The sequence below is a fragment of the Cucurbita maxima genome, unplaced genomic scaffold, assembly GCF_002738345.1.
Source record: "Cucurbita maxima cultivar Rimu unplaced genomic scaffold, Cmax_1.0 Cma_Scf00002, whole genome shotgun sequence".
Classification (NCBI taxonomy): Eukaryota; Viridiplantae; Streptophyta; class Magnoliopsida; order Cucurbitales; family Cucurbitaceae; genus Cucurbita; species Cucurbita maxima.
Genome location: NW_019272018.1, coordinates 6,050,243 through 6,063,681, shown reverse-complemented (window position 1 = coordinate 6,063,681; position 13,439 = coordinate 6,050,243). Strand labels below are relative to the sequence as shown.

Here is a 13,439-nt window from a genome sequence, read left to right as displayed (position 1 = left end):
TTTTTATTTTATTTTCATATATAACAAAGTAAAAGCAGCTACGAGAAAGATTCTATAAAATAATCCATGAAAAGATCCCAAGTTTGTCATACTATCTATACAGTTTCTTGTTCAATTGGGACGCTCCCTACGAGCCTATATCAGACGTTCCAAATATTGGACAATAAATGTGTTTGAAAAATTCATCTGCCTTTCAACGAACTTAGAGGGAACTGAGGTAATCTTTTATCAAACCAAAGACGGAGTTGCCATAAGCAAATCCCTCCATTCTCTGCAGCATAATCCCTTCCATCCGAGCTTGAACTCCTTCTGACAAAGCAAGGTCTTGCAGCAGTTCTTTCACTGTCCCCTCAACTCCAATAATTGTACTCCCTACTCCGCTTACTACCTCCAGTAGCGTTGGCGACGATCTCGATAATTCCACAAGATTAACCTTTTACAAACGTAAAAAATACACACATTAATCAGTTCCTACAACATAACATGTTCCGTTTTTGGACAGGGATAATGAAATATCTACTTGATTGAATATGGACTTGACTTTGGTACTGAAGGTCTAAACTCTAATCTAGAAAGTCACAAGTTGTCCGAAGAGTTTATTGAAAATAAACCTTGCTGTCTTGAGGAATGTTGGCTTTCTGTTTTGCTATAGCAACAGCCCGAGAAAATCCACCGATAGCATCCACTAAACCATGGGATGCTGCAAGTTTACCAGTCCAAACCCTTCCTTGCGCAATTTTCTCCATCTCATCCACCTATTAGTGATTGGACACGCGGTAGATATTAAAACGTTAAAATGATAAATCCTTAGATATAAGAAAAAGGAAATGCTTTGACCAACATACAGTCATGGATCTGGAAAAGGCTGCTTTGTCTCGGAATTGCTTGTACGCATTTTGTGCAGACTTGGCAAAGAGTTCTGCTTCATCAGTTCTGATCAGAAACTGGAAACATTTAATTATTGATGGGAAAATGCACCAATGAAGAAGAATTAAACTACTTTATTTAATCCGTATCAGAAGACAACCTTTTTATTATTAGAGAAAAAAAGGATGCAAGATGCAAATGAAGTAGAACAAGTGCTAGATAGTCAACAGCGAACAGAGAAGTGAATCATGATATTATATACTTCCTGTGAAAATGAGGCAGTTGAGCTAGACCCCATTTCTGTGCAAGTGTACATCAAAGAAAATATGGTGAAATGAGGTGAATCCTAACACAAACAAGGATGCTGGTCTCACGAATAAGCAGGGAACTAATTCGATCATCTGGTATAGGTAACAAAAACAAGGATGCTGGTTTTGCTCGTTGGCTGAAAGAGATTATGAATTCACTTCGAAATTCAAATCAATTTCATATGTTCAAGCATCATTTTAGCTATGCTATTTCCTGGAGCAATAATTAATGTGGTTGTATCCAAGAAATCTTTGTATTACAGAGTACCAAAGGATTTGGCATCCCTCATTCATCAATTAATTAAATATACCACATGCTATTTGCTAAGGGCTAAGAGATATTTTACCTGAAAGGTCGTTGTTCTGCCGCAAGAAGCTCAGCAAATCTTCCCCTTGATATGATTTCCTTATTAAAGCCAATCTTTTCATATAGTTTCCCCAAGTTAAACTTCCCTAGAGCCAGAAAATTCATCAACACCAGAAGTCCACGCTAACACAAACAGATTTTCTCTGCGGGAGAATGTACATCTACAAACTATGCTGCTTCCAATATCTTTGGAATTTTAAAGATGCAGATGAAGACGTATGTTTGCCTTTCATATTACATAAGCTGATGCAGTTTAAAAATCTAAATCATTTTCTACAGCAGTTTCGGCATAAATCTTTCTTCACCGCAGATACTTATAGTTTACCTGTGACAACTCCAATAGAACCAGTTAAGGTTAGATTTTCTGCAACAATGGTCCCAGCTGCCATTGCCATATAGTATCCTCCACTGGCTGCAACATCAGCCATGGATGCAACGACAGGTTTTGATGCAGCCAGAAGTCTAATTTCTCTCCACATCCTGTGTGCCATAGAGTATCAACCAACACATAATATACCAATTCTCAGAGTAGAAATGATATCCATCAATTGGTATGCTACAAACACAACATCAACTAAAAATGGAAATGAAACTCATCAACCCAGAGAACATACGGATTTTATTTGTAAGGGCACAGTAGGCATTATGTAAATAAAAATGGCCTAATTGAATCAAGAACCCAGATTTTCTACTTGGTATGGGCATTACCCCTTATATGTGGAAGTATGGATGTAATTTTAGTTCTAATGATATAACATATTAAGTGTTAAAGAACAAAAACTTAATAAAAGGCTTTTTCTGAATATGAAAAGTAAATTATCAACCAGTTCTACGATGAGGAAGAACAAAGCTAGTTCAGAAAACGATAATATCCAAATGTTGGCACTACGAATGGTGAATTAGAATTCTCATCTTCCGTCTTATCTCAAGTAATTTCAACAACCAAAACAAATTTTTAATACATGCAATCAAAGTTAAAGAAAACGGAGATAAAAATATTATAAGCAACTTTTTAAACAGCATTTAACAGCTAAAAAAGTGTATGAAAACTGTTTTGTCTCGTGAAAATAGGGAAGTGGATAAGTTGGGTTGGATACTCACGAACAAAAAATAGAAGTATTGTATGGTAATTGTTCATCAGACTGATTTTCTAAATTGGCCTATAGGGGAGAAAATATATCTAAACAAGCTCTAACACTTAGTTCAATGACAACAGTTAACTGAAATGCATTTTGTAGTGTATGAAGTTCATTGATAACTCAAACAAGCCTGCTTGACAAAGGTATCTCACGTAATCTGCTGCCATTACTCGATATCTACCACGTGCATAGATACAGAAAATATGGTAGAGGCACTTACATTGCTCAAAACTAATAAAGCTTTTTCCTCACTCTATTTTCATTTATCCCTCATTTCAGTAAATGGGGTGAAGAGAACTTTTTGGATATTAAAAGGACAAAGTTGTATAGTTTCTTGTGCATTGTGCAGGTTTCTTTGGTTGAAGAGGGGTTGGTTTTAAGATAAAGTGAATTTATCTATGGGGAAGAATGAAAAGTGATTTAAATGATAAAATGAACAAAAAATTATATATTTTGTTCCCAACTAAATGTAATTAGTTGAATATGACGGTATGATGCCATCAGAAATAGATTCTTGGTATCACAAAACGAATGAAATGTTGTGCACCGGAAGCGGAACAAATGTACTCACAACACCAATGAACAGAATTACACAAAGAGACACCAAGATATTTACGTGGTTCGGAGAGAAGAAGTTCCCCTACATCCACGGGTAGCAACCAATCACTAATAAACCAAGTGTTACAAGTGAATACCTCACTCTTACACTCCAAAGACTCTCACCAATATGTCACTCAAGAAGTACAATGTGACACCCAAAACTCTCCCAAATCCTGATATCAAATTCTGATATCAAATCCCGATATATATAACTAAACCCTATAACTCAATCTAATTCAAATAACCAAATCAAATCTAATCCAAATAACCAATGAAATCTAATTCAAATAACCAAATGAAATCTAATCCAAATAACCAAATCAAATCGAAACTTATGACAATTTACAACATGAAATTGGCTAGTATGCTAGCACTTACAAATCAGAAGCAAGAGCATCACCTCCAGGACTGTCAATTCTGATGATGGCAGCCTTGAATTTTTTTGACTCTAAGAACAAAAAGGAGAGGGATGAACAAAAGAAATGCACAGTGAGCAATTACACGTTAACTAAAAGTTTTTAATGAATCTGAGAACTGTGACCATGGGATACCCTGTGTGGTTCTTGAAGTTCATGAGCACAATTAGAAAGCCATTATCTTAAACTACATATTTGTAAGTCCCCATCTCTTTCTGTGTTCATAATGAAATAAATAAAAGATGGCAATATACCATTCAAAGATATTTAAACATCAAGTTTACCTCGAACACTCCGAATCTTCTCAATGAATTGCTCCCCAATAATACCAGAACTAGGGGCACTTAAAGGACTTTTCACACGACTAATGCTTCCTCCAGCTCTAATCACAGCTATTTGGTCTCCACCTCCTGATAAACCAATGGTCGATTGCCGAACTTTAGAGTACTTCCTATGGTAATCAACATAAATGGGGATAACGTTAGTAGCCATTGGAAACAAATTACAGGTGCATGGATTAAATAATTAATTATAAGTTATTAACTTAAGATAAAACTATAGTCCCTGCTTTTATTACACAAATAATAGACATGAAAAATGAAATGGCCAGATACTAAGGTGGTGGAAATAAAATTTGAAGTACAAAGTTGCAAAATGGGTAGATCAACCAAATGAAACTTAGAGATCGACAGATGATAGAATTATGCAAACATTTCATTGAAACGAAATTTCACTTTTATTTTTCACGCAACAAACACACTATCGAAACAAAGGGCACGATTACAATACTCGGTGGGTAGCAGTGCAATTGAATCTTTTTTAAGATCTCCTTTTTCTTATAGCTCAAACCATAAAAGTTGTGATTACATTTACCAATTTGAGCAAAAATATAAGAGGTAATTTGTCATTTATCCCTACAAATAATTGAAAACCCCACTCCCCCAAATAAAGGACAAGAAGATGTGCAATATTAGAAAGGTTTAGGAGAACGAGAAATATTTCTTTTCTTTTCTTCAGCTGCAAGGTTCTAACAATATAAAATTGACACTAAGGCATGGCAAGAATCTTAAGAAAATGTCCCCCGTCACACCTTAATAGGTCAAGCTGCAATTAAAGTCATTCATTCCTTTCTCTGTGTCTTCCAAAACCTCATTCGATATGGAGGAACAAAAGTACAATGCAATCATAGAAATCTAGCATAGGAAGGATCGAACCCATATTAGTTAGCCTGAAACTACAAGTATCAAGCATGAACGTTTTTAATAGAAATGAGTTTGAGTAGTGGATTAATTCATTTATCACAATGTACTTGGCGGCAATTTTTTAAAATAACAAACATAAGTTGTTCATTGGAAATTACGAAATGTACAAAAGAGAAGGGAAGAACAATGTACATGACAGCAATAAAACCCAATAAATACCAAAATAGATAATTGATAAAAGATCTCAGAATTTAATGACCTGTAATCAACCATGGGAACTTTTTTATCCTTCGGCAGTCCAAGTCTTTCATTTAGCATAGAGAGAATCTGAATATTACAAAGGACAAAACTCATAATCTTTATAGCGAGACAAAAATTAAACAATACTGACTTCCAAGATGTGAGCTACCTAGTTTCTACATTAGCTCCTCTTGAATTTCTCTTTTCAATGGTTTTGAACTACTTTTTAGAGCTGTTTTTATTTATACCCATGTACATTTGTTTCATTTCTCTCGACGAAAGCAAGTTTTTTATCAAAAAAGAAAAAGAAAAAGAAATTGGAATTACAGTTCTATTCTTATCATGCCAATTAGAGTAATTATTTAAAGTTTATTTGACTTTTAGTTCACTTCGTATTTCCCCTTGTTGTTCACCTTTAATGGAAGTTTCTACTCTCCAAATAATAGTTTTTTTTAGCAAAATACATAGAAAATTGTGGAACCAACAACTTTGCTATCCCCTTACTCGAACTCTCAAAATAAAATGCATCTGCAAATATTTATTTCAAGCCCAAACATCTCAGCAGATAGGATGAGGACATTCAGTACCTCGTCCTCGTACTGTATGTTGGTGATCCAGCCATCTTCTTTTAGTCTTTCAATTTGGTACACTCCTTCATTAATAAAGCTTTCAATATCTTCTTTTTTCTTTCCTATCCCAAAAAAAAAAAAAATAATAATAATAATAATAAATAAATAAATAAATAAAAGAAGAAGTTTCTGAAATTAGTTAAAAGAAAAGAGCTATAAGTTTCATGCCGACTCTACCTTTTATTGAAGAAATTTTATCCAGCCAGTTGTCATAGATGTTATCAAGCAATGTCTTCAACATTTCACAATTTTCCTCCGACATATTTCTCCGTGCTAGTTGATCACCAGCACTTTTATATTTACCTATCCTCTCCACTTGTGGTTCAATCCCTATTTTATCAAAAATACCTGAAAAGAAAACACCTCGTTCAACCTCTTAAGAGCAAGGTTTGCGTGCAAGAAATAAAGCAGAGAAAAGAAGTCAACTTACCTCTGAGAAATGAAGCTTGAACAGTCAAACCGAACAATGAAACATAAGCACTGGGGGGGGCATATATCTCCTCACATGCACATGCCAGATAGTATTCTTTCTCTTGACATGTAGGAATATAGGCAACAATAAATTTACCTGAAAGCCAGTAAACATTGAATTTGATGATTTCACCCCTAAGAAAGTTTTTATATTCATATAAGAAACAAATTTCAACCCTATGCAAGTCTGAAAATTGGATATAAATTACACAAGCAGCTGTTTGATAAAAAAAAAAAATAATGGCTTTCCCTAGGCCCTTTACTAAGGGGAGAAAACATTCTGAAATTTTCTATATTTATGAAATAAGAACAAAGTGGAACGTAGGTTTTCCAAGAAAGTTTGACCATCATAGCGGTAAATTTCCATAAAGAAAAGATGTAAAATTTACGAGTTAGTGTCTTCTTTTATTTTCATATTCTATTTATTTTTTATTTTTTGACTAAGATGAATGTGGGGTATGAGAATTTGAACATCCTCATATTGACAATTTTCATCCTCTATTTGCTAGTATCGTTTGCAGGTTAAAATTTGAATCTGTGATGTTATAAATTATGGAAATTCTATGCTACTCTCTCTGAACTATAACCATAAAACAAATGACGGTAAAATTAGAAAAAATATGAAAACAAAAGTTGACCGGGATATAGGTACATGTAGCGTAGTGCCCCACCCCCGAGAAATTCTCTCGACTATTTGCATGAAATCCGCTCAGTTATTCACATTAATCAAAATTTCCATAACGGATGACACCTGTCTCGCACCCCTGTAAGGTCATTGTAGATGGTTCCCCTAAAAACGTGTCTTGTATGCAGAGATTCACTTTGAACGTTTAGAAGAGTCGCGTACCTGATTTTTTGAAATTCAGGATATGCCTTCGAAGTTCTTCAACTTTACCCCACCCACAATTTAGAGCCTCAATTTGCAAATAGATCCCAGATATACGAGGATCATACGCGGCTTTGACAAAGTTCTCGCAGATTTGAGGTAGAGAAAGCCCTGAAGAGAAACGGCTCTTTAGCTGATCAGATATCTGAACAAGAGAAAGAGCAATCTCAACTCCAAAATTTGACACATACATCGAGAAATAATTTTTAAGATGGAGAGGAGAAAGAAAAAGTCGTCGGTTAAAGCTAATAATGCCATTTGTCAAGAAAAATGTATGCCGGAACAAGTTTCGACATTTTTCACTAAATATCGTCAACATAACTGCAATAATCAAGGACATTAGACCGAAAACACAACTTCCAGCAGCGAAGCATGAATGGCGACCCAAGTCCATTTTATCCGATCAATAATTGAAGTAATTCGAGTAACATTAGAACGAAAAAAACTGCTTCCAGATGTGAAACTTGAAGGTAATCAACAGCCATTTTCTTCCACCAAATTGAAGTGTTTCCGCAGCTAATTACTTATGGATGGAGTGGAATATAAGAATCAAAAACACTTTCCAGCAGCAACCAACATTCATTTTCTTCCAGAAAATTAAACAACGTGAAGAACAAGTAGCTCGTTTACGAATTAAATAGCTGAGCAAGAACGAAGAATCCGAACCTGTCCTCGCAATTTCATAGTCAAGACACTGCCCTTACGGACGCGCTCCCAAGGAAAGGCAACCAGCATCTTAAGCTTCACCAAAAAGCTCCTCCACGGGCCAAACTTCTCGAATTCGAATTCTCCACTTGGATAATCTTCATCGCGAGTTCTGCCGCCTTCACTGTTCATCGGAACCTCGTTTGCAGCATCTGCTTCTTCTCTATCCAGGCGCTTGGTATCCGATGCAGAGTCTTCGAATGCTCGAACAGAGAGGCAGCGGCGTGAGGCAGGAGCAGGAGAAAGAGCGAAATCGAAGCGGCATTGCAAGAAGGAAGACGAAGAAGAAAAGCGAAAAGGAATTGGTTTGGAGAGACTGAAAGAAAGGGTTCCCCGATTGATGGAAGAAACCAGATGGGGAGCTTGAAAATATGGAAGCAGCTTCGCCATTTTCTCTGGCCAAAGCCAACCAATTCTTCTCCACTCTCAGCTTATCGAACTCAACTCAGCAATGAAAGCATGATCTTTTTTTTTCCCCTTCAAGAGAAAGAGAGAGGGAGAGATTTATTGAATTGTTGGTTAATTTATGTCCTCATCTTTTATATTCACGCCATTAAATTATCAATTTATTAACAAAAAATATATATATATATTTATAATTATTTTTTAATTAAAATTTTATTAAAAAGCTGGACAAAAATATAATCATATTTATAGTTATAATTTAATTTTATTATGTGAAATTTGATATAAATAAATAAAGAAATTATTGTCTTTATTAAATCGAAATAAGGGAACAATAGAAATTAAAAAAAGATACCACGGGCAGATTTGTAATAAATGTATAATTAAAGGGCTAATGTGATAAATTCTTAACAATGGGGCTTCTAAAATTGGGCTCGAGAGCAACGTAGATGAGATCGTGAAATGGGCTTTTTTGAAATTTTCTCATACATGGGCCGGCCTGCATAAAAAGCCCATTGTTTCAAGTATTTCTATATATATAATGTGAACTGTCAATAAAGAATGTTTCATCATCAATATAAGTAAGTTACAATATTAATTTCCAAAGTTCATCACTAAAAGCAACATTTCATCTCGACATCTTTCAAAGATGATATTGGCACACCACAATTCAAGTCGTGGTGCTCCCACGTAGATTTAAATATCGCATTGTCAGATTTCTTCAGACGTGATTTGAGTATTGAATGTCGCATTGTTAGATCGAATTCCTTGAAAGGATTCTTTTAGTGATTGGCAGGGAGCAGGGAGTTAAGTTCATCCAAAACACTTAAAAGAGTGTTCAAACTTTCTAATGGAAGAAAAGCTGAGAGATGAATGAGCATCACTTTAAAAAATAGATTGATAATGTCACTTCAATTGTAATTTTCAACATAAAAGAAAACAAATCAGAAAAATTAAACAAAAGACAGAGGACCAATTTGCAAAAAAAAAAACAAAACAATCTAAAGTTGGTGTTCTTTAGATGCTGTCCTACTCCTACAGCTCAAAAAACAGAGCATTTACAGAACAAGGGTATGGGAAAAGAAATCCCAAAAGGAATTGGATCTGTTCAGTTTCCTTTCTGGTTCAGTGAAATGCAAGAATTGACCCAAAACCAAATCCACTGCTCCTTTCAGGGAAATACACGTAGATGAACAAACAAAAAAACAGCAGTAAAGGATACACAACTCATATTTTTCAGTTCAGTTTCAGCCTACAAGAAAGCATAAAGGAAAAACCAGAGAACAAGACAAGAAGAAGAAGAAGAAAAGGCAGCTTGGCTAGTTTCTTTTGCCCATCCAAATGCTCTTTCTTACCTTTGAGCTACTCTGAACCGAACTCTTTGGTTTTTGCCCCACCAAAACCAGCTTGTCTTTCACTTCCTTCCTCTCAGCTCTGTGCTTCTCCATTAATGGCTTCTGGTGTTTCATGCTCCCATGTCCTGCAAAAGGGTGATCTGGTTGATGGCTTGGGCCTGAAGAAGCATCAGAAGCCATGGAGTCATCACTATCATCTTGGTGATTTGCATGAAAACCTTTATTTTTTCCATATTCTACATCGTCATCTTCATCACCATCACTGGAATCATCTACAGGAGATCCAATATACATGGTCCAACCAGATTCACTGCTGTGACATTCTTCTGAAACTCCAACATTTTGGGAAGACTCCATAACAAGATATTTGAGAAGTTTAAGAAAAGAAGAAGAAGAAGAAGAATCAATAACAGAATTGGGGTAGGTTCTTGAATGGGGAAGCAGAATTTAGACACCTGATAAAACCCATTTTTTCTTTTCAAAAAAAGGAAAAAAGAAGAGTCCTTAATGGATAGATAAAAACCCTCACCGCACCACCTGGAAATCCAAAGGCAAATAAATTATCTGACTTTGAGTGAGCAGAAGACAGCTAGAAGCTGTCGATGAAAGGGCAATCCTTCTCATTGCAAAAGGCATACATGCTAAGGCTTATTGAATTTGAAAGGACAATGGGTTGGTTCATTTAGTCATTGGGTTCCTTAAGAGAAGATGGCAATCATCTTAACTCTTCTCTGCATTCAGTCATAATTAGAAAAGGTAGCTTTAAATGCAGAGAGATGGACAGGCTCAGGCTCAGTCTCAGGCCCAGGCTCAGGGATACAAAACTAGAGAGAATATAGGACTCATGTTCTTAAATAGGATTCAAATGAACCTCTTCCTAACCTTACCTTACCTATCTCACCTTCAAAAATGAAACCAATCAATCCGACTTGGAGTTAGGTTTCCAGTGTAAACAACCTGAGAAAAATATGTCGCACACAAAAAGAACAGGGAAAAAAATCTCTGCTTTTTTCTGTCTTCTTTCTATTTGCAGGTTCAGGTCCTCAGAAAACAGGATTGTGACTCATGTTTCAGGTTGACGAACGCGGTTGTTTGGTTGTTTTTTTTCCTTTTGTTCAATACAACTCAATTATTTGGTTCCATAAAATGTCTGTGCCTTATCCCATTTGGCAATCCAGCTCCTTGGAAATTGTCATTTCTGTTATCAAGGATTAATTCAAATCATCATGTGTATATATATATTAAAAACAAAACCTAACACTGCCCTTGAATTTAAACTTAAATGAACTGAATTAGAAAGGAAGCAAATGAACTGAAGAACAGTAATGATAAGTGAAATAACTGTGATCAGACAGATAACTCCCAGAATTTACTTCAGCCTTCACTCTTGAAATGACCATTTTTCTTTTTCATACTAAAAAAATGTAAATGATTTCCTCTCCTCTCTTTCTTTCTCTCTCTTCCATGTGAAAAGAATGTAATCAATCATCAAAAATGAACAAAAGGGTATCATTTTCTTACGTTATATCAGAGAATTTGATTGCCGGTCAAGATTAAACCGACTCAAGTGTTGCTTTCAAGGGGTTGGGCAACAACGATAGGTAGAATGGTCCATTTGAAGTTCAGAGTTTAAACAAAAAACATAGCTGGTTTTTTGTTGCATGTAGTTGTACATAATTTGGCAGAGATAATTGAGTAGTCCCATTAATGGGGACCTCATTGATAGTAAGAGCAGGAACAAAACGAAGTTAAGCGTTAAAAAATCCAGATGGTTTGGCCACCCCTTGCCCCCGACACATGTAAACATGTCTTAGTTGTTTCCCACTCTCTTCCTCTTTCACCATGGCTTCTTCTGTACACTCACTAGACAATGTATGGCCCATCTATTATTCTTGCTCTTTGTCTTTTTTTGAACCTTACACTGTTTCAATCCACTCTTTAGCTTCCACGTGAGAGGATTCAAGATATGGTTCTCTAATCAAGACAATGTCATCAAAGCTACACATTTGTTTCTCCCTCTCTCTTTCTCTCTTTTCGTATCACCTTTGGCAAGTTCTTTCTTTTTTAATGCTAAAACATGGCTCCATATTCACGTGAGGTAAGGAAACATAATGAGATCTTAAGTAATTTATTGTTCTTTTGTCTTGGATCACATCCTTTTTTGACTTAAGCTTCATGGGATGACTCAGACATTGCCTTTTTGCAGCTCGGTTTTCAACAAGTTGAGGTAATCTTTCTTCATTCCACTATATTATATCCTATGTTTGACCAAAATCTTCCTTTTTATATCATGATAAATGTGCAATAAAACTAGTACTTTCAGTAAATAGGATGTCTGTAATGGTTAAACCAGAAGCTATGTTAAAAGTATGACAAAAAAGATATGAAAAAAGCTCTTTTTTCATATCTTTTTCTGTATGTAAAAATGAGGGGAAACAAATAATGTACCTTGAAAGCCCCATTTTTAGTATTTTGTTAAGGAATATACATATAGTGCCTTTTTTATATAGCTAGCACCACATGCAAGTTGGAACTTTCTGCCCTCAATGGATGCAGTTGAAGAAGATGAAAAAGACAATTCAAAGATGTCCAAATCTTTGAATATTCATTATTCTAATGTTCTCTTTAGACCAATGAGTTACTTTTTAAAAGCTCATGGGCAACAATTGTATCTTAAAGTTTGATCTTATGTCCCTCCAATTCTGTCATTTTTCACCAAACTAGCTCACAATTCTAAGTACTCCACTAACCCCCACCCATGTGTTTGCTTACAGATAATCCACTCTTATATGGAGAGCGGCACTTAATTTATTCAAAAAGGTTTGGATTATTCAACCAAGGCATGCACAAAAAGAGCCCTAAATTCAAACCTGTCCTTTATGCTCATAGATTCTCCCAATTCCCATCTCTACCAACTTACTTCTCTACAAACTTGTTTATATTATATATATCACATAGGCATAAAAGTTTATGGGCGGTAACGTCAACGAGGAGAAAATTGGGATTTCCCCTCGAGACGTGTCGATGTTCGCCTCGCTCCTCCATTTGACTTCACACATATTCCCTTAGAGGCAGTTGAGTATTAAGAATTCATCTTGTTGTTATGCAGTTGGAGGTATAATTTTGGTGGTGTCTTGAAGTGATGTTGGTTACCTAATTTTCAAGATTATACCTATTTCCCATTTCCCCACAGACAACTGCTAACGTTGTATCCTTCTGTCATTAGGTGTAGAAATTTGCAGAAGCTTACAATGCAAAACAACTACTCCACAATCTACCATTTTCTTATGTGCAAAAGTAAACGACTTGAATCTCCACCCTATTTTATTTCTTGCCTAACTCAATGCACATTCAACCTCCAACAGAGTCAAAGAATTCAACACCATGAAACAAAGTTTGCAGAACCAAACTCAAGGTCATCCTTCTTTATTTTATTTCTTCTATCAGTAAGAATTATTCATGCCAGATGATTTTGATTTTCATATAAGCAATCAGTAACTTTTCAAATTTTCAGTTCCACTTTTTCTTTACGATATTTTCCTTTGAAGGGGGGAAAAAAAAAGGAAAAGATCATAAATTATTGTAGGAAAGTTTGTTCTGAATTTATTGTCTGTAGCATAATTTTATAGATACTGGACCAGGTCCTTACCCAGTTGCCCCACCTATGTGTGATCCAATGCAACACGGTCAGTCTCAGCCATACTCTTCAATTATACCTCCTCAAGGGGAAACCAAGTCTCAAATTGTAACTCCTCCAAGGGAAACCATGTCAAAAGGTGATGGGTTTTGCAGAGGGCTGTAAGTTCCCTTTCTCCCACTCTGTTCCCCCGCCCCCCCCCCCCCCCCCCC

General features: G+C 35.7%; 3 protein-coding genes across 5 annotated transcripts in view; 1 reads left to right on the top strand and 2 right to left on the bottom strand.

Moving 5' to 3' along the window:
• Positions 1–21: 21 nt before the first annotated feature.
• Positions 22–8,337, bottom strand: LOC111500253 (serine protease SPPA, chloroplastic). The gene is made up of 13 exons (XM_023151960.1): positions 7,792–8,337; positions 7,087–7,270; positions 6,199–6,336; positions 5,946–6,116; positions 5,727–5,830; positions 5,159–5,226; positions 3,982–4,148; positions 3,660–3,729; positions 1,868–2,022; positions 1,523–1,628; positions 846–933; positions 612–755; positions 22–433 (listed from the first exon to the last, which is right to left on the bottom strand). Exons 1-13 carry the CDS (start codon positions 8,218–8,220, stop codon positions 203–205), a joined length of 2,055 nt encoding a protein of 684 aa, XP_023007728.1. The 5' UTR covers positions 8,221–8,337; the 3' UTR covers positions 22–202.
• Positions 8,338–9,369: 1,032 nt separating this feature from the next.
• Positions 9,370–10,772, bottom strand: LOC111472737. The gene has a single exon (XM_023118381.1). It carries the CDS (start codon positions 9,945–9,947, stop codon positions 9,555–9,557), a length of 393 nt encoding a protein of 130 aa, XP_022974149.1. The 5' UTR covers positions 9,948–10,772; the 3' UTR covers positions 9,370–9,554.
• Positions 10,773–12,545: 1,773 nt separating this feature from the next.
• LOC111468187 (cysteine-rich and transmembrane domain-containing protein B-like) overlaps positions 12,546–13,439 on the top strand; it is a 1,446-nt gene continuing 552 nt past the window's right edge. The window contains exons 1-3 of one of the 3 annotated variants that reach the window (XR_002714724.1): positions 12,546–12,705; positions 12,817–13,005; positions 13,207–13,388. Coding sequence is in view for 1 of the 3 variants with exons in the window: in XM_023113320.1 (XP_022969088.1) it covers positions 12,975–13,005; positions 13,220–13,388 (200 nt within the window). In the remaining 2 variants the exon portion in view is untranslated. Of the gene's footprint in view, positions 12,706–12,762; positions 13,006–13,206; positions 13,389–13,439 lie in introns of those variants that run through there. The other 2 variants (XR_002714723.1, XM_023113320.1) reach the window with 2 other exon arrangements.